We start from the raw sequence: 25707 nt of genomic DNA, 5'->3' as shown, positions 1-25707 counted from the left end.
GGAGTTATCATGTCCCAGTCCCATGGGACTTCAGCTTGGAAGAGACCTTAAAACTCATCTCATTCCCAATCTTCTTTTATTTTCCCATCCATTTCTGCAGTGGCCTCTCACCCCCTGTGTCAAAATCACCACTTCTAAGGCTTCTCTTTAAATCTGCAATTTCCAAGATAAGAAAAGGGGGGTGGAGCATCCTTTAGCCAGCCTTCCTTTTGTGCCCTGTGCCAGGGCAGCCACTGATCACACAGGGAGCTGCTGGCAGTGCCAGAGCTGGGAGAGACTGGAGAACAGATCCTGAATGGGGGGCACAGAGCCAGAGGGTGCTAACAGAATATATTGGTGTTCATACTGTGGGTTAATTAATGAGGAACATTTGGTTTCTGGAGGAGTATTGACCTGTGCAACAACCAGGAGAGTTTTCCTGGGCAGGGACCCTCAGGAGAAGGAGCTTGAAGCCCTGAATGGTGACAAGTTTCACTTATCCCGTGTCTCCAGGAAGAATTTTGGGGATTTCACAAGGCTGGACACAGGCACCAGCAGGGTGTGGGTGTCCTGCCAGGATGACCACGTGCCCTGAGGACACGGTGCTGGCCAGACCCAGCTGTGTTTGCACTTTTTCAATTCAGAGCACATCTGCCTGGCTTGAAAACCTGACTCTGCAGGCTGGGGAATGTCCAGGAGAGGCTGAGACCCGCTGCAGGCTCTGCCACCTCCTTCAAACCCCCTGGACTGAGGTGTGAGGGGTTTCTCCTGGGCAGACAGTGAGGGCAGGAGCAGCTTTGCACTGGGCTGTGCTGCTCCAGGGGTGACCTGGGGCACAGGGACGTGGCTGGTGTTCCTGGGATGGGGTCAGGAGGAGCAGCACAGGCTTTGGCTGCCCTGTGGGGACCATGCAGTGCCTGCCTGTGCTCAGTCTGGCTCTGCACAGAGCTGACATCTCCTGCTTTGCGTCACATTATGCATTATGTGATAATTATAAAAATGTGAAAATAGAACTCGCAGTACCAAGCAGGCAGCACGCAGCTCTGAGTGGTGCCATGTGTGTTTTCCTGCTTCCCCTCCGAGGATGAATGGCCCTTTTAGAAAAGATCCTCGTGTTTGGTTTAAGCTTCTCATTTCTCCTTAGGGGTTCTTCCTCGTAGGGCTCTTGGAGCAGGATTAGCTGGCAATGAGTGGCACAGTTCCCTTGGTACATTGTGATCCAGCTCTGCTTTCCAAAGACTGCTGCAGTTGCCTCTTCATTCCTGCCAAGTGCCCAAGGGGGCTGATGTGAGCCGGTGGGGATGCTGGGTCCATCCTGGGATGGACGGGAGGGGATGAACTGTGGTTTGCCATTTGCTCCTCCCCATTACCCACACAAAGGCAGGTCCCCTCCCCGCCAGCTCCTTGGGGAAATTGTTCATTTTCTCTTGCTGGGTGGCACTGGTTTGTTTTTCAGCACGGGTTTCCTGTTTCGCTGGCAGCTGCCAAGGCCAGCGTGGAGCAGGAGAAGCAGCTTGGGATGTGTTGAGTGGGGGGATGAACCTTCCTGTGGTCCCAGCAGATAATGGGATGTGCTGCTCAGTGTCACCATGGCAGAGAGGGAGCAGCAGGTGCTGCAGACACCCCCAGTGTGAGCTCTGGGGGCTCCTCTCCTGCCACTTCGAAATCACTGAATGGTGCAGGTTGGAAGAGACCCTAAAACTAATCTCTTCCCCAATATTCTTTTATTTTCCCATCCATTTCTGCAGTGGCCTCTCACCCCTGTGTCAAAATCACCACTTCTAAGGCTTCTCTTTAAATCTGCAATCACAGCCAGAGGCAATTTCCAAGATAAGAAAAGGAGGCTGGAGCATCCTTTAGGCAGCACCAAGCTAACAGGATATTGGTGTTCATACTGTGGGTTATTTAATGAGGAACATGGCCTGATTATTTGGTTTCTGGAGGAGTATTGACCTGTGCAACAGCCAGGAGAGTTTTTAATTAGTGCCTGATCCTCTATGTAAAAAAAAAATACAGATTTTGGCTGTGAGCTCTCGTTTTTTCTGGAGCACCTAGGGAGCTGAAAGTGAGCTATGGAGAAGGAAGAGAAGAAGGAGCTGATGTTTCTAGATTTTGAAACCTAGCTCTTGTTTCTAGACCTTGAAAGCAGTGGGAGTGGCTGGCACTGAGAACAGGGCTGTGCACTGCCGGGCTCCTTTAAGGGTGAGGAGGAATCCCTTCTGTTGGAAGGGGAGAAGAGGAGGCTGGAGGAAGGCAAGGCTGGTTCCCAGCAGAGTCCCCTTCTGCTCCACTCGGGATCTGGTGACAGAGAAAACATCCCTGCCTGTGCTGGGCTTGTGTTACAGACAAAGGGGACTCCTCCTTTCCGAGCTGGGCTCGGTTTCTGTTGGCACAAATTCCCTGTTTTCCTGGATAAACCCTTGTCAGGAGCTGTCCTGGGAATGAGCAGAGCCTCAGGGGGCAAAGCTCCTGAACCTGCCCAGTGCCCACCTGTGGGATGGAGCTTTGCCTCCCTGCTGGAGGTGTCACCGAGCAGGGAAGGGCTTGGCTGGGATGGACACTCACAGCAGGCTGCTGGCAGCCTCAGAAAAGGAGAAGCTTGGGGCAGCACCCAGCTCCGGGGCTGCTGCAGGCATTTCAGCCAGGGGATGGCCTGGGAAGCAGAGGGCGTGAGGAAGGTGTGCTCCATCCTCACGTGCATCCCACCACTCTCACCCCACCTCCCTCATTCTGGACAGAAATGGGGATTCAAGGATTGTGTTTCAGTGGTAAGAGTGAAAAAGGCACAGCTGATGATGATTGAAACCAGGCAGTGATACCCACCAAGGACAGGGACTGTGCAATGTCACAAACCTTTCTGTGGGATTGTGGCCACCCTCTCCATCCTGAAATCCAAGGGCTGGCCTGTTTCTCTCTAAGACTGACCAAGAAGCCCCCCTGATATATTTTTATTCAAGAACAGCAGAGTTGAGGGGAGGAGGAGGGCAGATATTCCCAGGTGCTGCTGCTCAGGCTCTTGTGCCTTTGGGATCTCTCTGATTTTTGCTTCCCCCTGTGGAAGTGAGATCTGGAGAAGGAAGAGAAGAAGTTTCACCCACCCTAGTCCTGAATCTCATCCCCAAGGCAAACAGTTACATAGAGAAGCTTTGGGTGTGACACTTTGATTGTCACAATTCAGTTTCTTCTAAAAACTGGGAAAAAATTGCCCTTTATTAAGAATCTCACTTTGTGAGGTTTCTGCTCCACACAGGCCCCGTGTGCCTTTGCAGTATCGAGAGGAGGATTCCAGGTACAGATCACTTCAATAAATATACTCCCTGATTTTTTTTTAGATTTCCCAAAATACAGGCAATATGTCATTGTCAGGAGACAGCGATTCTCTTCAGATCTGTGGGCTGAGTGATTACCTGAAAGGGTTTTTTTTTAAATTAAAAAAAAAAAATTATTTGAGGGAAGGAGAAGCAGCATTATAAAGGATTTTAAAGCAGGTACGATCTTCCAACCCACTGATGTAGGAAGCTGATATGTCATATGTGTGACAACAAATGAGAACTTAACAAGGGGAGGGGATAATGACTCAAGAGAAGTTTTTGCTTGTTACGCAACCAGAAATCCCAGGACCTCAGAAATATTTGGAAGTATCACATTTGCCCCTATTCTTAAAAAAAAAAAAAATCAGCAATATTTCCTTTTTAGCATCCAGTCCAGAGATAATTCAGTGCTGCAATTTGAAACTGCAGCTTGTTATACGGGCTGAAATAGTTGTGTGTTGCACAATTTTCAAGTGAGGGAAGGAAAATGAAATGCTGATTTTGTTTTTTAAAGAAATATCATTCCTTGGTAGTGTTCATGGTCTTTGCACTTTGTGATTTGTTGCCTCCCTCAGGATGTGTGAGGCACACGTGGGGCTTTGTGGTGGGTGAAAAGTGGCCTTTCCTCCTCCTGCTGAGGCAGAGGCACTGAGACGAGCGAAGGGATGAAAAAGACTTATTGATAAACTGTTATTGATAATGCTGATAAAGTGCTATTCATAAATTGTCATTGATAATGCTGATAAACTGTTATTGATAATGCTGAAAAAGTGCTATTGATAACACTGACAAAGTGCTATTAATAAATGCTGATAAAGTGTTATTGATAAAGTGTTATTGATAACGAACAAAGTGCTATAAATAAATTGTTATTGATAATATTGATAATACTGATAAAGTGCTGTTGATAAACTGTTATTGGTTATACTGATAAAGTGATACTCATAAAGTGCTATTATAAATTGTTATTGATAATACTGATAAAGTGCTGTTGATAAACTGTTATTGATAAAAATGATAAAGTGCTATGATAACCTGTTATTGATAACACTGATAAAGTACTCTTGGTAGCCTGTTATTGATAACACTGATAAAGTGCTATTGATAACCTGTTATTGATAACACTGATAAAGTACTGTTGATAACCTATTATCGATAACACTGATAAAGTGCTGCTGATAAACAGCCCCTTTGAGGGGCTGCAGCCCCTCTGCTGTGACAGCACACACAGAAGGGATGTGACACCATTTTTCCAGGATGATAACTTTGCTTTAAAAGACCCAAACGCTGTGAGGAGCACAGGGGGTGGATCTGAGATAAGGACCCGTGGCAGGGAAGCTGCTGAACGTGATGGCTCAGGGTGGTGCCAGACCTGACAGATAGCAGGCTCTGACCCTCATCTCCACTTGCCTCTGAGTGAAACCCTTCAGCTAAAGTGCCAAAGTGAGCTCTCACTTCCAGGGACAGCTGAGTGTGGTCACTAAAGCTGTCATCAGGTGTGGCCAGCAGGGCAGGAGAAGGTTTGCAAGGCATTGCTGGCTCTAAGCACAGGGTAGCACAGGATGCTTGCTCTGTGCTGCTGCTACAAGTTATGTTTAGCCTCTTGGAAATATTCCCAGCCCACCAGGAGTCATTTCTGACTAACAGGCACCCCTTAATCTGTCTCTAATCCCCCCTATAATTTTACACCTATTTAGCCTCATCCAAATAAAAGCTCTCAGTTGCTTAAGTAACGATTGATGAGGCTTTGCATCTCTGCTGGGAAATAAATATTATAATCTCCTTTTCTAAACAAGCAAATAACTTCTCAAGTGAGGGAGGAGCAGGTCTGACAACAGATGCTCTGCCAGTGCCCCGAACCAGCCATAAAACCCCCAGTGAGCACAAACCAGCCCTTCCCACTGAGCTCGTCCCCATGGGCTGCCTGCAGTGCTGGGGGCATTTCTGGGCCAGCTGTGGAAGGGAACAAACCCCCCCCCATATCCTAAATGTGAGCATTTCTCGTGCATTCCTGGCACTGTGTTGGGAAAATCTGTAAACATATAATACATAATATATCATATAAAAGATAGCAGCAGCCCTGGGCAGGGAGAGAGAAGAAGACAGCAGGCACTGAGGATGTCAGGGTGTGTGTGACTCTGCCTGAGCTGCTGAGCAAACCACAGCAGCTCCAGAAGAAAATCTTTTAGATAATTTGCAATAAACTGCCTTGAGAACGAACAACAAGAAGCTGCGGAGTTTCTCTTTGGAAGCATTGGTTGGAGGAGAGACTTTTCCACCACACGAGACCCCTGAATCAATCCCGAGGTTCTCACATCCTGGTACAGAAGGTTTCTGCTGTGGTGGCTTCCTTTGTGCAGGAGAGGGGACCAGGATCTGGGAATCAGCTGCTTGGCCTTGCCATGGGGATGGGCAATTCCCAGAAAACACAGCCAGGAGGATGTGGCACCCCAAAAAGGGCCACACCAAGAGGAGGTGGACATGTCCCCGAGCATGCACAAATCCAGGGCCGTGCTGCTCTGTTCAGAGGGGGCTGTGTGTTTAATCAGTGACCTCAGTGATTTATGGAGGGCCACTTAAGTGTCCCTTGGAGTCAACAGGAGCCTTTTGATGTCAGGAGCCTTCAGCTGGAGCCACAGGCTGCCCATTCTTGCAGCATCTGGGTGGTGGCCCTGAGCGAGGCAGGGCTGAAAGGGAAAAGCTTCCCTGGGACAAAAGCCTGGCTCCAAGGTACAGCGTTCCTCAGAGCCCTGAAACGCACAAACTGCTGCTTTCTCTGTGGGCTTTTCAGGCTTGGGTTTTGTTTTTTTAACAGACAGTCTGGTCTGGGGGCTGCTCTTACCCCCAAGTGCTGCAGCCCCCCTTGGTGGGGGTGTCACAGCAGTGGCTTCATTAGCATTTATTTGGATGTCTGCCTTGGCAGCAGCTCTGATTGACGAGCTCATTGTCTGGACTTTCCAAATGTTGTGCCACTCAGTTTCTAGCAACCATGGTAGGTTTGGGGTGAGTGTTGGGGCTGGATTTAGTCTTCAGAACATCCTTCTAACCTTAATTCTTACAAAGTTGGGCTGGATTTAATCTTCAGGACATCCTTCTAACATTAATTCTCACAAAATTGGGCTGGGTTTATTCTTCAGTACATCCTTCTAACCTTGGTTCTCACAAAGTTCTTAGTTTGGAGAGTGGAGGTGGGTAGATTATTGCTGCTTTTCCTAGGCTGGGGTAATGATGTAGGGAGTCTACAAGTGTTACCCCAAATGAAGCATGGGATCCCAGCTGGAGCTGGGACAGGAACAGAGGAGATGCTGATGCCATCCCCAGGGGTGACTCTGTGCTTTCCTTCTGTTCACTTCTGGCCTGATGAAGCAGTTTTTGGATGCCATGTGGACAAAGGATGAGCCAGGTGAAAAAACTGCTGGCTGACACTCTCACCCACATTTTCAAAAGGCCAAAAAAAATCACTTTTCCATCAACAGCATGTGAATGTTTGGAATATCTGCATCCACAGCCCAGTAAGGGCTACTTGGAGATGTGGAGACAGTGGAGACAGAGCAGGCAGCTTGGAAATCTGTGTCATTTAGGGGCAAAAGCCCATACAGGGGTGACATTTTGCACAAGCCAGGCCTATTACAGCATCTGCAAAAACTCTGAGAGGGTTTTTCCACCCCTGAGACGTTAAAGCATAAAAATTTAAATCTTTTTAATATGCTGCTCTTCAAATAATAGCAGCAATCACTTTATACCCAGACACTTCATTTTCAAGACCCTTTGGTCATTAAAAATCACTCCTTGCTTGAAAACAGTTGATGGCAAGAAAATAAATTTGAAAGGCATTTTCCTGCCTCTCCTGGTGCTGGAGGAGCTCTGGACTTCACCTTTTGTAGCCATTTAGAAAACATGAGGAGAAGAGACAGGGGAGGAGGGATCAGCTCCCAGCTGCTGTGAGTTTTGGTGTCAGGAATTATCTCCCTTTTTCACCTGCAGTTCTCTGTGGGGTGGATGCTCAGGTGGTACTCTCTGATCCCAGAGGGGTCAGGATTTCCATGAAGGCTGAAGCAAACCCCACAAAGGTGGTGAAATTCTGCAAAAGGCTTCCTGCCTTTGGATTTCTGTGGGTGACAGAGCTGTTCAGCACCTTGCAAGTGTGGAGCCCGTGTGGGGTGTTGGCTGTAAAAGTTGGAAAAGGGAAAATACATCTTAATTATCTGGGTATTTGTAGAAATCACTGCTGGATTAGTACCTAGAGAGGCAAATGGGAGAAAAGGAATGGGTGAGAAGCACCTTACATCAGAATCAGACTGTCTCCCAGGGCATGGGACAGCTGAAAATTCCTACTCTTTCCTGTGGCTGGATCGGATTCCTTCAGTGGAAAGAGGGCAGGGTGCCCTGGGGAAATATCTGCATAGCCCCAGGCCCCTCTGACATCAGGTCAGACATTCTGGGTCACATAACTGGAGGCTGCAGGGTGAAATTTAATATTTCAATGGATCAAGTGCTCCTGGCACATGGAGCTCCTGCCTGGATGGGCTCGGTGAGCTCAGCATGGGGAGAGCAGAGGGAATGATGGAGCTGAGGGATGGATAAACACACTGCCACTGGGGGTGGGAGATGGAACTTGGCTGGGGTGGAAGTGGGACAGGGGAATTATGTTGTGGTTTTCTCTGCTCTAAAAGGAGCAAGAAAAAAAAAAAAAGCTTGGGAAAAAATTTGCAAAAAACAAAACAAAACAAAACAAAACAAAACAAAAAAAAAAAAAACACCAAAAAAAAAAAAAACCAAAAAAAACCCCAAAAAAACCAACCAACCAACCAACCAACCAAAAAACCCCAAAAAACCCCAAAAAAACCCAAAAAAAGAGAGCCTTGATATACCCCAAAGGAGGAAGCACCACTTTCATCTCGTCCACTGGCAAAGCCTAAAATTGAATCTATATAATGTCTAGGTCTAGAGAGTGGAAAAGTTAAATATTGCACATATTTAAATATGACTGACAGGCATTAGAGTGGAGAGACTGATCCTGCACCAAGAATCTCAGGTGGTCTGGCCCCCATTCCAGAAAAATAAAGCCCAATGAGTTGCCTCCAAACCCCATTTTCTAAGCTCAAATCAATTTCTGCTGCAGGTGTCCAAATAAGCTCCCGTTTCTACGTCTCATTTCGGTAAAAATAGCTTATCCTCTGACATCTGGGAGAGGTGAAGGTGTTACCAAGCACTGAGCTGTCAGAATCCCTGTCATCATTTTATTTCTGGTTGTTGAAAGTCCCATGAGTTGGATTTTTGTTCTTCTTTAGTGCTCATTACCATCTTGTGCTGCGTGGCTGATGGGGAGGACTCCCAGATCCTGCAGCAGTGGCAGGGAATGTTCCACAAATGCATCCCCTGCCTGCAGTGCAGGCTGAACCCTTTAACACCTTCAGAGCTCAAAGCAATGTGGAAAAGTAAGATTGAACAGCAAATCCCAAAGCAATTTTTTCCTGCAGATTTGCTGGTTCACCTAATAAAAGGCTCAGAATTCTTCGAACTTTTAAAACCTTCTGGAACTTTACTGCCATTTAGGCTTGCCCTCTGATTTTTTGTGTGAATAAAATCCAGATCTTCAGGATGATACCTGTGGGCAGTGTTAATAGGTGTCTTTCTGCAGAGCTGGAAGTGCTGGATGTGAGCAGAGGGAATCTTAGAATCACAGTGGAATATCCTGAGTTAGAAGGGACCCACAAGAGCAGAACACCCCATGAATCCACCCTGTACCAGCAGTGCTGCTGCTGCATTTGCAGTTTAAATCTCATTTTTTGTCTCTTCCTCCTCATACTCATCAAACATTTTCCTGAAGAACCTTGTTTGGAGTATCTGTGCCCAGTCAGACTCTCTGTCCTCTGCTGAAACACCCTAAAGGCTCTCCATTTTTTAAAATTTCTGATTAAAGCCGTAAAGATTTCGACCAATTCTTTGCTGTGCATCAGCTGCTTTTCAGTGAGGGCAATTTAATTCCTATTATGAGCCAGTATCTCATAAACTCGTTTCTTTTGGAGCCCTTTTCCAGTCCCCAAGAACATTATTTCCATGCCTTTATTGCTCTTGGATGGGCTCTCACATTTGCAACTGCCCTCGGTTGATGCCTGCAGAATTCTGAGCTGCTGGTTTGGCTGGAATGGTTCTGCATGGATCTCCTCCCAGTAACTCCCAGTGCCTCTGTGTCCTGCAGGCTGGGGTCTGAGCTCTGCCTTCAGCTCAGCTCCTTTCCTTTCCCTTTGATTTCACTCTTTGCAGAAAGCTCTCACAGAGGTAAGGGATGTCATACATATTACATCTACCAAAATTACGAATTATTCATCACAGCTCGATTCAAAGGCAGCTCTGTCATCTCTCCTACTGCTTCTCAGAGATCCTGAAGCCTCCAGAGTAAAACTCTTCTGCTGGGAGAGGTTTTTCTTTCAGGCAGCAGCAGAAGGAGCTGAGCTTGAGAAGGACAAATGGAATTTCTTGATCTGATCTGGTAGGACCAGTGGTCAGGGCAGCAAATCATCTCACAAATGCTTCTCATGGTGAGATGACAGAAAATCAAAGCAGAAAGCACATTTGTCCTTAGACCTGGAATAATCCTGGTCAGGAAATGCCCCAAGACCACATTTCTTTATTATGAGCTTGGAAGATTTCCCTGACTTTGGGATAGCGAGCACTTCTCTCAGGTGTCTGTTCGGTGGGGATGGACAAAGTGCAAAGGAACATCATATTTCATCTAAACCACACCCAAACAGCTGCTTCCCTGAATTTCTCCTGTCTGCAGCACTGACCAAAAAAATCAATATTCTCTTTATACTTTTCCATGCAGGCTTCCAGAGCTCCCTGTGGTGGCGCAGACCTGCCAGCCCCTGTCCCTAAGGACACCCTGCCATCAAGATGGTTCTTCCACACGTGGCAGAACTTCCTTCATGTGCCTCCTTGCTTTCCATGCCCAAATTCCCTCTGTAACTCACTTCAGGCAGCTCTCTCTTTGGGAAAGAAGTGCACACCCATGAAACCCTGAGAGCAAACCCTGCTTTGATACAAAAACTCCATCAAATGGCTTAATTGCTGGGGACCACAGTGAATTTACCTACCAAACTTCACTTTTATCTTTTGTGTGACGGAGACTGTTTTCCTAAAGCACAGAAAACTTCTTTTGAGATCCAGTAACCATTTTACATCCCACCCAAAGAGCTCTGCAGCCTGTGCCTGAGCTCTGCTTTGGGGTGACCATCCCCATCTCGACCCCTCATTTTCCTCACAGCCAGAGCGATGCCCAACACCAAAACCGCATCGCTCGGGGACGGAATTTGGGTTTGATCTAAAAACCCTGATTTTTCTGTCTCACAAACCCCCCAAAATGCAGACATCTCATATCTCAAAAACTGCCTGGGGTTGGTTTTTTTTTGACAAAACTCCTGTTTCCCTGCCCCGGTGTCCTCCCGGTACCCGCGGAACCGGTGCTGGGGGAAAAGGGAATTTGTTCCCAAAATAACACCCCCCTACCCCTGGAATCTCCTTGACATCCCTGCAGGAAGCGGGTGGGATACTGAAAAGGGAGTTTGCTCCCAAAATAACGCTGCTGGACATCCCCCTACCCCTGGAACCTCCTTGACATCCCTGCAGGAAGCGGGTGGGATACTGAAAAGGGAGTTTGCTCCCAAAATAACGCTGCTGGACACCCTCCCACCTCTGGAATCTCCTTGATATCCCTGCAGGAAGCGGGTGGGATGCTTTGGGAGCAGTGTCAGCCTGGGGGAGCTCCCAGGTGTCACCTGTGGGGCCAGCAGCTCCCAAATCTCACTTTCCCAAAGAGTTTTGGGAAAGATGGGTTTTTGCATGAGATTATGGCTGTGTTCAGGCTCTCCTGTAGGAAGCAGAGATTCTGGTGGGGTCAGAAATAATCAGTTATCCCTTTTTGCAGGTGAAGCAGCTTTTTTATTCCCCTGGAAGGTGAGTGGAGTTGGGCTGGGAGGGAAGGCAATGCTCAGGTGTTCCTTGGTGAGATGAAATCAGCTGCTCCCCTGAGCCCCAGGGGCAGCACAGAGTGTGCCAGAGCCCGGGGGCAGAGAAGCACAGAGCTCTCCAGAGCAAGGTAAGGCTCAACTGGACTTTATTTGGGGGTTCCTTGAAAAGATTTGTGTTAGTGAGGTTTTTTTGCATGGCTGGAGAAGCCAGGAGTGAAGGTGTGGAGCTCTGGCTGGTGTTGCACAGCAGCTCAGGAGTTGGTGTTGGTGACAGCTCCAACTGCTCATGGTCAGAGCAGTCCTGGTTTTACTGGAATAGCAGAAGTTGGGCAGAAGTACCTGGAGGAAGGGCTAAATGTTGGCAGGAGGAGCTGGTGGAGGTGAATGCTGGCACGGAGGGGTGTGTTTGATGTCCTGGTGTCTCGCAGGGAGGGCTGTGGGGGAAGAGTTCCCACAGGGTTTTCTTTTTTTTTGCTGCGCTTGTGCTGCCCCCTTGTAGAAAATGTAAATTTTTGTGAGTGTTCTCAGAATTGTGATTGTTTCATCTCTCTTTTGCAGAGTTGAAATGTGAAACTCATGGCAATGGTTTTCTATTTCTGTTAGAAATCCCTTCCAAAATGGGTGTATTTAATGTATAAAGTTGCTTGGAATTCCCAAAGGCCCCAATTCAGCAAACTGCAGCCCTCTGTTCTCTTGTGAATCCTTTGTAGGGCCAACACCTGAAGTGCTTTGGGGATTATTTCCCCCGTTTTTTTTTTTTTGTGTGTGAGCCGGGATCTGTTATAAAGACACAGTGCAAAAGGCACTGAATTCTGTGAGTCAGTGAGATGGAATTGGTGACACGTGGGGTCCTTCAGCCTGCTCAGGTGGGCTGGATTTGCATTTTGCTTTGGCCTGGTTTGTCCCAGTGCCGCAGGGAGGGCTGGAGGCAGCTCCCAGCCTGGTGGCTGAGGTAGCACATTTCTCTGGGCATGGCTGGGATGGTGTCTAGACTGGGCTGGTCACTGCCCAGTCATGTTCTGAGGCTGAGCCCACAGCTCTGCTCTGTTGTGGGCTCAGCACCTGAATCACAAAAATGCATTTGCAGCGATGGTTCTGATACAATCTCCTCAGCCTCGTCCGCACCTGTGAATTACAGATTTGGGTAGGCCAGGATTTACAGTTTCACATCCTAAAGCTGGGGTTTTGTCCCTGATCATTGGGGCTGTTCACTTCTCTCCCCTTAATCCTGATATTGTTCCTATTGCTAAACCTCTTGGGCAGTGTCAGTGTGTGCTTTGCGTTGGCCAGGCACAGTCAGAGCTGATGGAAACACTTTGGGAAAGCTGTCTCCACACCTTGCTGGGCTGATTCACTCAGGAGGCAGCCAAAGAATCCTGGAGCTGCTCGGGATTTGCGGGGAGGAATTGAGAGATGCAGCGAGAGTTTATCTCCCTCTTACGGCCGAATTCCGAACAGCTGCGCTCGGGAAGGGAGGGAAGGAGCAGAATTCCTGCACCGGGGATGTGGAGAGACCACCGAGCTCTCTTCAGGGAAACTGCTAAAATCCATTCTTCACTGCAGAATAAACCACAAAATATCTGTGAAAGAGTTAAACCGCTCCAGTTCTCTGTGAGCTTGAACCCAGAACTGGGCAAATACATAATGATGGAATTTTGGAATGGTTTGGGCTGGAAGGGTCCTTAGAGATGACACAGGTAATGGCAGTTTGGTTCTGCTTGAGTCAGTGTGACCCACTCAAAAAGTTTCTTTGTCTGAGGAATCCAAAATCCACTCAGGTGGAACTGTGACCTTGATAAGGTGATCAGCAGCAGTGTTTTCTGCCTGGCTCTGTTGGTAACCTGCTCCAGGTTTCACTGAAAAACATCTCTGGAGTTATGACAGAACAGTTACATAGCAAGTGCCTCAGGAATCACCCCTTTATTTTATGTAAAATTTTAATAAGAAGTTAAAAAATGCCTATTAATTTAAAGCAAATATCAATTTTACTTCAAAAATGTTATAAGCACATTCATTATTTAACTCCTGTTCAGTACTTGGAATTAAGTTTATCTTGGGCTAAAATGTTTGTAAAAATGGATTGCTTTGTGTGTTTGCTATGCATTACAGGTAAGTTTTTCAGGAATAATGGGGAAAGGCAGAGGAATTCTGCTGTTCAGGTTTTCTAAAAACAGCATTTGGGACACTGTCAGAGGAACAGAGAGGTCAGAACTGCTGCATGGCTGCAGGGTTTGATGGAAGAAGGGCAGAGATGGTGGGAAAATAAGGAAAGTATAGTAAAAAAGGCAACCCTGACTGGGAAGAAATGATGTTTAGCTCTAGATCAGAAGGCTGAAGGATAGCTTTATTAAAACTATACTGTATTACATTAATATACTATTTAAAGAGATACTATACTATTTTACATACTTACTTCTTACTTACCTATCAACAACTACTAATAAACTGGTGACTTCTCTGCTGAGAGTCTGAGATACAGCTGGATCTAATTGGTTATTGAATTTATACAGCCTTCACCAGAATCTAATCAAGCAATTACTTCAGGTAAACAATCTCCATACCAAATTCCACATGGAGAAAACAAAGGAGCAGAGATAAAGATTGTTTTCTCTTCTCTCTGTGCCTCTCCTGAGAGACAGAAATGTGTCTCTGTCCAGAGAATGTGAATGCTACAGGAAAGCTCTGCTTATGCAAACATCTCAGTTTAATGTATGCTTGATTCCTTGAAGGTCTTGGACCTCTCTGCCTCCCCAAACTCCTGGGGCTGTGTTTAACACACCCAGCACAGCAAAACCTGACTCATTCCCCAGCTGCAGGGACAATTCCACTTTTACAGTGGGTACAGCTTTGGTCTTTTGTTCTGGTGTGATGACTTCTGTTTCACCAGAGGTTTAAAGGCTGGAATCCCGATTCTGGCTGTGTGACTGGCAGAATTTCATCAAAGGGCACTGCACAAATCCTTCATCATAAGGACTTGGTGGCTTTTGTCGCTGTCCCATTGTGTCAGGGTTGCTTCCAAGGCTCTGATGCAAAGCAAGGACTTCAGAACCCCAACATTAAAGCCTGTGGTCCTAAACTGGCTGCCCCAACTCTTCAGGTGCTTCTGTTGGGATCTGAAGGTTCCCACAGCCACAGGAGCCGTGCACAGGCTGGGTCCCACCAAAGGCACAACAGCAGTGTCAGAGCTCAGGGTTAACAGAGAGAACAATGGAAAAGCCTTTTAGAAACTACCCTGGCTGAGTCTATTCTCCTTCAGTCATCTCTTCAAGCAGCTGTCAGGTAGGAAGTGCAGGTTCAGGTTCCCTCCTCACTGCAGTAAATCCAGCTTGACTTGCTACAAAAAACCCCTGAGCTCGTGCCCCTGCTCCCTGACTGCTGCTATTGTCATCCAGAATGTGCCTAAGCACAGTCAGAATGATTTTCATTTGCTCTTTCTAAGCTCTTAAACGTTTTTTTTTTTACCCCTGAATAATGTTTCAGTTCCAAAGAAGTGGCTGAGAACCCTACCAGGAGGTAAAAGGTTCTTTTCTGTCAAGAGCTGCCCTCAAGGCCCTAAGGGAAAACATTTATTATACATTTTGAGCAGTCTTTAACCCCTAAACCAATATCCAGGAGAGAACCCTTTACTCACATAATCCTCACAATATTTTCCATTTTTTGAGACATCTTCTATGGAAGGGGTACTAGAATCGTCTTATTTCCTGATAAGAAACAAGCCCAGGTTGTCAAACCTGGATTAACCCATAAAATGTGTAAGGTCACACTTTCCTTAGGGATCCAGCCATCAGGACTCCTGCATTTCTTTAAACAGTTTCTCCTTAAGAAAAATTGCTGAAGAAGCCAAGCCTCAGAGATGCTTTTTGAGGTGTTTTATTGCAAAAAGGTGTGGGCATTTGCTGGCAGAACAGGTTATCACATTCTCCATTTGACTGTCATCCAGAGGACACTGCATGCATTCAAGCTGAAAGCATAGCACAGTTTCCACCAGGCACCTGAGAAAGAAAAGTCTTCCAAGCAGAATAAGACAAATTTCCACCTGATCCCCTACTCTGGTGTGCCCTTTGCTCCCCAGAGTTCCCTGGGAAATAGGAGTGACATTAGCTATAGGCATAGCCAACTGTAAACGTGTTTTTGTGTTCAAGAGAATTTATCTGGTAGTGGATCCTGAAGCTTTAGCTCCAGTTTTGAAAGAGAAATGCCCATCCCAAAGCAGGCAGTGCAGTGATTTCCACCTGTCCTGGCACCTGCTGCTCCCTGTAACTCAGCACATGAGGCTCCCTCCCCCTCATCTGGCTTCTGTCAAAGCAAATCTGGCAGCTCTACTTGGTCTCCAAAAAATACCCCACCCCAAAAAATACCCTCCTTCTTTTCTTTGTGCTCCTTCTAGCACCTCAGCCCTCTTCCCCACTCCCTCCAGACAGCAGACAACTCCCTTTTTCCCTTCCCACCCCCTTACCCAAAGGCATGACTAACGAATACACACTGCAGTTCACAGCAAAATTCTCTCCACTCTTGGGCTGTCCCTCCACAGGCAGAACTCCAGGGGCACCTGAATTTCCCCATTTCAGTGCCTATTTCCCACAGGATAATAAAGGTTAATCATCTTTGGCTGACTGCAATCCTGCACCGAAGGGAACAAGGAATCCATTGCCAGTCTAACAGGGCATGTTGCAACTGCAGCTGCTCAGCAGCAGGATCTCAGGATCTCCCTGCAAAGAAAAAAAAAAAAGAGATTTTAGAGGATGTAAAAGCACCTTCACAAGTCAGTGCATTAGGATAGATTAGGATATATTAACAACTGCACTTTGCCACGGGTTATAATGGACTTTTAAACTACTTGAACCAGACATATGCAAAAATTCAAGTCATTAAAGCTCCAAGTCACAAGCAAATAACTCAGGCTGACATTACAGCCACTTAAACTTCTACTATTAAGCTAAACCCCCATGCTGGTTGCTCTGATAATTCCAAGCATTAGAACAGCCACTGTACGTTCTTATTCCTCCTAAATAAATCAGCTGTGGATTATAAGGAGCATTTTTGCTCTCAGAAATCCCTGGCAGATGAACAACTGACAATTCACTTCCTTTCACGCAGCATGGTTTTAAGTCCCCCAGCAAAGCTGCAGATTGAAACTTCCCACCAAGGCAGTGGTTCCTCAATATCCAAATGAACCTTAGCAAAGATGGGCACACCTTGTGCTAAGACAGAGGAGCAGTTATGGCCCCCTGAGGCCCCTGGAGTTATTTTAATCACAAAAGACAGAATGAACTTGTTTGCCACAAGGGCAGCCTCAGTTCTTGCAGCTGGAAGATCCAGGTCGCTCTATTTAAATCAGTTTTTTGAGTGAACAGTTTTTCACTCCCAGAGATGTTGCCCTTACTCCAGCAGGACTAATTTGGTCAGTGACAATTCAACACTTCAGTGTTTGTTCTGAAGCAGAGATACCTAAAACTTTCAATGCTAAGCCATAATAACCTGTCTCCACTCTATTCCACTGTGTTTCAGTACATGATATATATTTTTAATCCATTTGATACAGTTCTGAAGGCAATGCAGCCACTTCCACATTAATGCTGCTGGATATGCTTTGCTGGAATAAAAGGCCTTTTGGGCTGATCCAAACCCAGCTCTGGCAGGGTGCACAGTGTTCCTTGATAGCTGATTTACATCAATCCCTGTGTCTTAGTCCCAGTTATTTTTAGCAGTTATTTTTAGGAGTGGCAGAGGGCTGTGTGACAATGACAGCAGGCTGCTGATCAAAGTGTCCCCCCTGCCAAGCCCTCCTCTATCTTGCACTGTACAAACACAGAGATGAGGCACGAGGAATGTCAGCAGTAAGGGCAGAGATACCAGACCTTTAGGAGGCATCCTGAGATGGAGCAGGAGGATCCTTAGTCTCAGGCTCTGGAGGAGGAGCTGGCACATTTTCCTCTTTCTTTTGTGCAGCCAAAAATTCATGAATCGCCCTCTCTATCTGAGGCCTGAAGATGTGGTTTAGTTTTGGATCCACCACCTGAGAAATAATTCTGTCCACTCCAGCTTCCAGCATTCCTGACCTTGAACAAAGACAAAGAAATCATTCAGCTCCTCTGAAAAACTTCTCCCCAATCTCCTCCAGAAACTCTCCCGAGCCCTCCTGTCAGCTGCAATTAGCATTAACATGGTGAGAACTGCAGCCTACTCAGGAGATCCTTAACAGGGACTTGTTTCACTCACCTATTTCTCTCCCTGCTCCCTACAGAATTAACAACTCACATCTGCTCTCCCAGGTACTTAAATGACACCTTGGCCAAGAGCCACTTTTAACAGAGCTCCTGTGGAAACCAGGTCAACATGAAAGCAAACAAACACATTTTGGCACAAGAACAGAAATAAGCTATTCTGAGGGCAGGTGAGAGCAAAGGCTTTTTTTTTTTTTTTTTTTTTTTGGCTGAGTGGAGGGAGAAGAGCCCTGCCCCTCAGAACAGGACTGTCACTTGCAGAATTTCAGTCTAGACAGATGGGAATGGGTTATAAAAACAAGACAGAGAGCACACAGCAGAGGCTCTGGGCTGAGCAGCAGGAACTGAAGTGCCTGGTGACTTCAGGGGCTGTGTCAGGCCCTGGGATGGTGGGGCACAGGCTGTCTGGGAGGGTTTAGTCATGTCTGCAAGGGAGCAGGGACAGGAAATGGAGAGGAGCCTCAGGATAATGAGGCTGTGAAGGATGCAGAGACAGGGCCACCAACCTTGTGCCACCTGCAGGTACCAGCAGCCTGGGTGGGCAGGACACACAGCTGGGCACCCCCAGGGCTCAGCCCTGCCCCTCCAGGAGTGACAGTTCAGACTCCCCAGGACCAGGGCTGTGGCTGTTCTTTACAACATTTTGTGCAATACCTCATCCTCCTCTCCCTGGTTAAAACTCAGCAGCTCTGGGAAGCAATGTAAACTGTCAGAGCCACACAATGGGTTGGGTGGGACCTTAAAGCTCATCCAGTGCCACCCCTGCCATGGTAGGGACACCTCCCACTGTCCCAGGCTGCTCCAAACCCTGTCTAGCCTGGCCTTGGGCACTTCCAGGGATGCAGGGACAGCCACAGCTGCTCTGGGCACCCTGTGCCAGGGTCTGCCCACCCTCACAGGGGAAGGATCTATTCCTGACATCTACTGCAACCCTGCTCTCTCAATTGAAGCCATTCCCCCTTGTTCTGTCCCTCCAGGCCCTTGTAAAAATTCCTTTCCCATCTTGTTGGCTTCTTCAAGAGGAGGCCACACTGAGGTCACCCCAAAGCTTCTCCCCTCCAGGTGAGCAATCCCAGCTCTCCCAGCAGAGCTGCTCCATCCCTCTGATCCGCTGGTGGTCCCCAGTGCAGTGTCTGAAACATCTGGACAGGAACTGGCCCTGGTGCAGAGATTGCTGTGACAGGGGTGGGAGTCTACACACAGACCTTGGGCATCCTCAGGACTCTCTCTGTACAGAATCTTTAAAGGCTGTTCTCTTTCCTGAAAGTTAAGATCAAGGTCACCCAGCTCAGTGCAGCACTAATTTGGGCAGAAAATAGAAATATTTCACCTCTCAAACACACCCATTTCAGGCAGAGCAATAATGTGCATTTTGGGGAGAGTTCAGACTGCACTGACACTCACAGGGAATTGGTGTGAAAAACTTAATTCTGCCAGTTCTGCCTTGCCTCAGGTGGTTTCTGACCTATCAAATAGCACAGACTGTGCAGCTGCTGCTCACTCACTGGATCACACTCTGCCTCAGCCCGTTCCGGAGCTGGTTCTTGTTCATGGCTGGGTTCCATTCCTGCTTGTCCAGGTGGGTCGAGACAAAGTTGTCAACTTTCTGCCTCAGGTTCTGATAGGCTGGCTAAAAAACAAAACAAAACAACAAAATAAATCCAGTTCAACAGCTCAAATATCTCCAAAGAACCCCCTGCCAGAGCCCTGCACAGTGCAGCTATTGTCACACACAGGCTGCTCTGCTGTCTGCTTTCCCTCCTCTCGCTCTCTGAACAAAGATAATCCTGTTTTCCCTGAGAACACAACTGGAATTTGCACAGAATGCTCAGTGTTGTAATAATTCAAGCAGCTGGATAGACTGGGGCTGAAATTGTAGTGAAATCCAAACTGTGCAGACAGAGGTTGTTCAAGCAGGGTTCTTGCTGTCTGGAAAGCCTCCACCCCAGAATTCCCAGGAAACTGGCTGAGCAATACTGTCACTAAACAAAAATTTGGATTATTTGCTTCTGTGGCACTAGCAGAGAAGATAAGAATAAAAATAGAAAAATGTAATTTTAAAGATATAGTTATTTGAGTTTTATCAGAGAAAATGTAATTCTGCTAAACAGGAAATTAATTAACAAATCCATATAAATGCTCAGGGCCATCCACATCCTGGATGCAAGGGAAGGACAAGAGGGAAACAGGGATATTTCAGAGTTTGATGTGTCTGTCCTGGGTGAGGATGGCAGATCCCAGGACAGGGTTCCTGCTGGAAATATAAAAGCTCTGAGAAAGCAAAATTCAATAAAAAGCCTTGAATTTTCAGAGTCACTGAGAACAATCCAACCCAACGCTAACAGCCCAATTCAATACTGGCAAGAAATGATGAGGAGTTCGTGGTGGCTGAGAAAAAATGAATGTCAAGCAACAATCTGCGATCATCTACTCAAGAAACGAAGGTTAAAGGTTCGGTTTGAGGCTATAGGGAGGTTTGAAAAGATGGGAATTTCTGACAGACAGGCTGGGAGCAGCACTGTTCTCACGGGAAGGTGTTTTCCCAGGAAAGGCCGAGCCGTGCCGGGCCGAGCCGGGCTGTGGGTGCGGGGATCCCCGGGAGCAGCCCCGGCAGGGCCCGGCCTCGCTGCCCGGCCCCGGTACCTTGGTGTCCACGTCGGCCAGGCAGTCGCGGCGGAAGCCGTCGAAGAGGCCGCGGCTCTTGAGCTGCTCCACGATGATGGCGATGAGCTGCGGGTCCCCGGGCGGCAGCGAGCCGGGCTCGGCGGGTCCCGGCCCCGCGGCCCCCGCGCCCGCCGCAGCCCCGCCGCCGCCGCCGCTCTCCGACATGGCCCGCGGCCTCCGCGCGCCGGTGGTGTCACCGCGCCGCGCTGCATCACGGGGAGGCGAGTTCTCCGCCACAGCGGCGCTATGCGCTGAGTGCTTCTTGGAACTACAAATCCCAGCGTGCAGCGCGGCGCGGCCCAGCGAGGCAGCGGAAAGGCGGGCGCGGCGCTGTCGCGGTGCGTCTTGGGAGTTGTAGTTCGCGGGAGTGTGGGGACCCTCCCCGCATCCCCCGGCGGCGGTGCGGGGATGGCGGTGCTGGGATCAGCACCCGGCCGGAGCTGTCACAGGGCTCCCCGTGTCCCCTCGGAGCGGGTCCAGCCGGGCGGAGTGTTCCTCAGCTTGGCCTGGATGCTCCAGGTGTGCAGCTGGATGTCCCCCTGCCATGATAACAGCGAGGTTGTGACTCGCGTGTGTTCTCCTGTGCCGCAGAGATAATGTAAATTGCAGAAAAAAAAAATCAATTTGTGTGGGATCGTGTGGTATTCTTGTCGGGATCCCATCCCAATAGGATATTCCCATCCCAATAATATATTCCAATCCCAATAGGATAGTCCCATCCCAATAGGATATTCCCATCCCAATAGGATATTCCCATCACAATAGGATATTCCCATCCCAATAATATATTCCCACCCCAATAGAATATTCCCATCCCAATTGAATAGTCCCATCCCAACAGGTTATTCCCATCCCAATAGGATAGTCCCATCCCAACAGGATAGTTCCACCCCAATAGGATATTCCCACCCCAATGGGATATTCTTATCCCAATAGGATATTCCCGTCCCAATAGAATAATGCCCGGGGACAGGGACAGGAGCGGAACAGCAGCGCCGGCTCGGAGCGGGGGAAACAGCGCGGCCATCCCGGCAGGTGGCACCCGGTCCCCATCCCGGTCCCCATCCCGGTCCCCATCCCGATCGCTCCTCCGTGTCACCCCTGGCAGGGAGGTAATTAGTGAATTTTAGCCTCGCTATGGGGCCAGCAGCGAAGGCGGAGGGGTGGCTCCTCTCTTGGGACCCCCGCAGCAGCCAGGGAGCGATGGAGGAGGCGGATATTTATTTATTTTGCGGGATTTTCCTACTGTCCTGGGCTGGCTCCTTCCCGCGGGAGGGCTGAGAGGCAAAACCCTTCAGCAGCACAGAATCCAGCCCAGGGTTTACTGGGGACTGCCCCGAGCTAAGATCCCTCCCAATTAACAAATTACTGGAAGAGACTGTGAGCATCCGTGATGCAGGAGGGGAAAATCCTCAGTGCAACCTCCGGTACCCGGGGTGCTGTTTTGGAGCTGCTCCGGGATGCTCCCGGCTGGTCTGGAACAGCCCCGGGATGCTCCCGGCTGGTCTGGAACAGCCCCGGGATGTTCCCGGCTGGTTTGGAGCAGCACCGGGATGCTCCCGGCTGGTCTGGAGCTGCCCCGGGATGCTCCCGGCTGGTTTGGAGCAGCACCGGGATGCTCCCGGCTGGTTTGGAGCTGCCCCGGGATGCTCCCGGCTGGTTTAGAGCAGCTCCAGGATGTTCCCGGCTGGTTTGGAGCTGCCTTGCCCCCGGGGCTGGTCCTGCTGCTGGACCTGCGCTGCTCCAAGTCCCTGTGCGAGGTTTCTGCCTTTTCCTGTGGGTGGATGCACTGACCTCTCTCTCACGATGGCACAATTGATGTCCCAAGGCAGAAGAGAGGGGGCAAAGCAGGTAGTTATGAGATAATGAGGGTTCACGGGCTCTCTTACAAGCTGTGGGGTGGAGGTCAAGCAGTGTTTAATAGTTTTGAGATCTGTAGCAGGAGGGGAAAGAGAAAACCAGAGCGTTAAATCTGTTTTATCTGTGTGTTTTTGCCCGACATCACAGCACGCAGCGAGAGCATTAAACAGTGGTGTCTTAGATAAAGCAGCCAGGCCCCCAGGGAGGAGAACTGTGACCCTCTCCTTGAATCACATCCCGAGTACAAAATTTATGAGATCTGTGAACTCCCCCTACATCCGTGGCCTCGAGGAAAGCTTCAGGCATTTTCCACAGTTCAGGTCAGCAGAAGACTCAGGAAGGGAGATTTTTTGCCTGTTTGCTGTTGCATTGGACATGCAGTTCTCATGGTAGGATAAATGCTTAGGCTGAGGGGAAGCAAACTTGTAAAGCTTAGGGAGAAAGATTATTTCAGGCAAAATAAATAGGAAAAAAATTGGTGTAGAAAGTTCTTGGATCAAGATGGCAATCAGTGATTTCTAATCTTCTTTTCCTTACAGTCCCCCTGAACCCCATTCCTTTGGCTGATCAGGGAAATGTCGGTATTAATTGTAATTTCAATTTGTGAAAAACCTGAATTCCAGTCACATTTTCTATCACAGATGATCAGAGCCAGAGGTCAGTCCTTTCTTTGTCAGTGTTTGTCATCACTGCTTTGCACATTTCCTCCATTCTCAGACCCCATTCTTCACCCCCCTCCTGTCACCACAATCACAAGAGCTGTAAACCAGCACCTCTTTCCATGGAAATTCGGATATCATAGGGGAAAACCCATCTCTGCTACAGCTGCCTGCAAAGAGTTCATGGCCGCTGCAATTGGCTGACAAAACCAAGTTGTTCCCAAAAAGTGGTGTGAATGAAATCTGTTTTCATGGGGGCTCGTTTCTGCTCCTTAAAGCTCTTGCTGAAAACTCACATTGTGATGCAAGCAGGTCCTGGAAGGGGTGTGGAGCTGGCAGGGTGTGAATTCCCACGTGGAATACGCAGCAGTGGAGCCCTGCCTGTGCTCACTCTCTTTTGGGTCCTTGTTCCCTCAGCTTCTCATTTGCATTGGGTTTGTGTAAATCAATTCCTGCTGCAGGGCGAGTTCTGTGCTCATCCTCTGTGGCAGGATGGAGTTTGTTCCTTCCTCAGCAGTGGGAACCAGATTTCCCCCTCTGTGTTTGCCCTGGCAACCCTGACATGATCCTGCCCATCCCTAATGCTCGGGAGAAGGGCAGCTGCTGGAGAGGAAGAAAAAGCCAAAATTCCAGAGTATCAAACCCTGTGCTGTCTCTTGCTGGGATCCAGCCAAGGCTGGATTCATCATCATCATGAGGATTTCTTCCTGGAAAGGGTGGTCAGGCATTGGAAGGGGCTGCCCAGGGAGTCTGGGAGTCCCCATCCCTGGAGGTGTCCAAGGATGTGGCACTCAGTGCTTTGGGCTGGGGACAAGGTGGGGATGGGGACTCGATGGGCTGGGAGAGCTTTTCCAGCCTCAGTGATCCTGGGATTTGCAGTGGGGTGATGGCTGTGGCTGGGGAGAGGAGAAGTTTTGTTCCCTCTTATGAGATTTTCCACATCCCTGTTAAAAGACAAACAGTTCAGAGGATACATGGTTGGCAGTTTGCTCTTCCTTGCCGTGGCAACCTCTGCCACAAAATGAGAAGCCACTTACTGAGTCTAATTTTCCCCAGTTTTGGCCCTGCTAATGATTAAGATGAGAAACCTGGGATAGGTGGTGAGAAATCTGGGATAGGTGGTGAGAAACCTGGGATAGCTGGTGAGAAACCTGGGATAGGTGGTGAGAAACCTGGGATAGCTGGTGGGAAACCTGGGATAGGTGGCTGTGGCCAGGTGCTGCCGGTGCTGGAATGCAGATGGAATCACCATGGGCACCCTTGCAGAGGCAAAACCCAGCTGCTCCCAGGCAGGATCTGTGGAAGCTGCTTCCCTTCCTCCCTGTGCTGGCACCTCCAGCAGCACAGACCCAAATCTGCTTTGCTGTCCTTGGCAGGAGAGCTTTTTCCCAGGTGTGTTCGCAACCCAGATCCTGCCCTGTTGCCTCTGTGCATGGGAACTGGAAAAATGTGAGGTTTGGAACGAGCTGATCCAAACCAAGGTGAATCCAGCAGGGTGGCAGTGCAGCTAAATTTGCTCTTGTCCTTTAGCAGCATCCCAGCTGTGCCTGCTGGCTTTGGGCCACGTCTGCCTGCTTTTTGTAGGGTTGGGTTGTTTTGCAGAAGCTCAGGTGGAATATTCACACAGAATATCCTGAATTGGAAGGGACTCATAGGGATCAGCCAGTGGAACTCCTGGCCCTGCACAGACACCCCAACAATCCCACCCTGAGAGCATTTTCCAAACTCTCCTGGAGCTCTGGCAGCCTCGGGGCTGTGCCCATCTCCTGGGGAGCCTGTTTGGAGCTGAGCTCAGGGTCACATCCCTGATCCTGTGCACTGTGCTGGTAAGGAGAGAGCAGGAACTGCTGAAACAGAGGAAATGTGTATTGAGTTTGGTCCTTGTGGTGCCAGCAGCCCCAAAGTCGTGTTTAATCTTTGCCCCAACCTTTGGAGGAGTTAAAGCCGTGTTCCCTGGGGCTCTCTGAGGATCGGGGTCAGCGCCAGAGTTTTGAGATCCTGGAGATTTACACAACAAACAGCTTGGCTGTGCAGGTGGCAAATTATTGAGAGAGTTGGGAAGCTGCAGGAATGTTCCCCTGCCCATAATTCTCTCCCAAAGAATGTGCAGCACGCACCCAGCCTGCCAACCCTTTGGAGGCTCCAGAGCCCTGGAAGAAAATGTCTATTCCCTGCATGTTTGCCATTTGTGCTGGGCAACATATTATCCATGGAGCATATGCTGTATACACCACACGCTTTCTGAATCACTCTATTTCTGAAACACTGCATTGAAATTTATACATTGGTTTATTTTATATGTAAATATATATCTATATATGTAAGTGTGTGCATGCATATGCATTATATTGAAGTGGCTGGTGTTATAACAGAGATGTAAGTAAACAGAATTTTTGTTCAACATACCCACCTCCACAGGATGCTGTTTTATTCTCTGTTTTTTTTTTTGGTGGGTTCTGTCTTGTAGCTGAAACAATTTGGAGCTCAAAGTATCTGCAAATACCAAAGGAAAATGTATTTGTAAAACTGCTGCAGAGCCTTCCAGAGGAGATGCATGCTGTGTCCTCAAACAGAAATGTCAGTTGTTCATTCTTGTATCATTGTTTCCATTATTATGAAAGGCTGAAATCATGTGGCAAGAATAATATAAACATTCTTGCCATATATGCAGAAGGGGTAAGTTTCCAAACTAGACCATCAAATGAAGCCTTGGAGTGTATCTGTGTAATATAATCCCTTGGAAGAGTTGCCTGGCATTTGAAGTTTTCACATGTTTTATAAATGTTTATGAAAAATGCCAGTGAAGCTGATGAAGTCAATAATTGCCCCTCTGGGCAGGGAAACACAGGGAAATGAGCAGCCTGTGATTGCTCTGGCATGCAGTGTCAGAGATGGGAGTGAACCCAAAAACGTGGGCTATCTGTGCAAACTGCTGCGTGAAATCCTCTTTCTCCAAGCCCGCTATTTACTTTTCTTGCCTGAAAAATTTTCCATAGCACAGATTTCACTACTGAGGGCAGCACTGCTGTAAAAACCACTG

At 48.3% G+C, this 25707-nt stretch overlaps 1 protein-coding gene and 1 long non-coding RNA gene across 3 annotated transcripts in view; one reads left to right on the top strand and one right to left on the bottom strand.

The window, feature by feature from the left end:
• LOC140685008 (uncharacterized) overlaps window positions 1–25707 on the top strand; it is a 107811-nt gene that overhangs the window by 25427 nt on the left and 56677 nt on the right. The gene's annotated exons all lie outside the window — the stretch shown is intronic.
• Window positions 15115–20346, bottom strand: BOD1 (biorientation of chromosomes in cell division 1). Of its 2 annotated transcripts, none has more exons than XM_030283980.4 (4): window positions 20128–20346; window positions 18990–19114; window positions 17118–17319; window positions 15115–15960 (listed from the first exon to the last, which is right to left on the bottom strand). In XM_030283980.4, the coding sequence occupies exons 1-3, from the start codon at window positions 20311–20313 to the stop codon at window positions 17121–17123; spliced, it is 510 nt and encodes a 169-aa protein (XP_030139840.1). In that variant the 5' UTR covers window positions 20314–20346; the 3' UTR covers window positions 15115–15960; window positions 17118–17120. The 2 variants fall into 2 exon arrangements, with proteins under 2 accessions (XP_030139840.1, XP_030139839.1); XM_030283979.4 differs by having other exon boundaries at window positions 15115–15969; window positions 17119–17319; window positions 20128–20345.

Source organism: Taeniopygia guttata, chromosome 13, assembly GCF_048771995.1.
Source record: "Taeniopygia guttata chromosome 13, bTaeGut7.mat, whole genome shotgun sequence".
NCBI lineage: Eukaryota > Metazoa > Chordata > Aves > Passeriformes > Estrildidae > Taeniopygia > Taeniopygia guttata.
The sequence above is the reverse complement of the archived record's forward strand: the minus strand, read 5'-3'. Positions and strand labels throughout refer to the sequence as shown.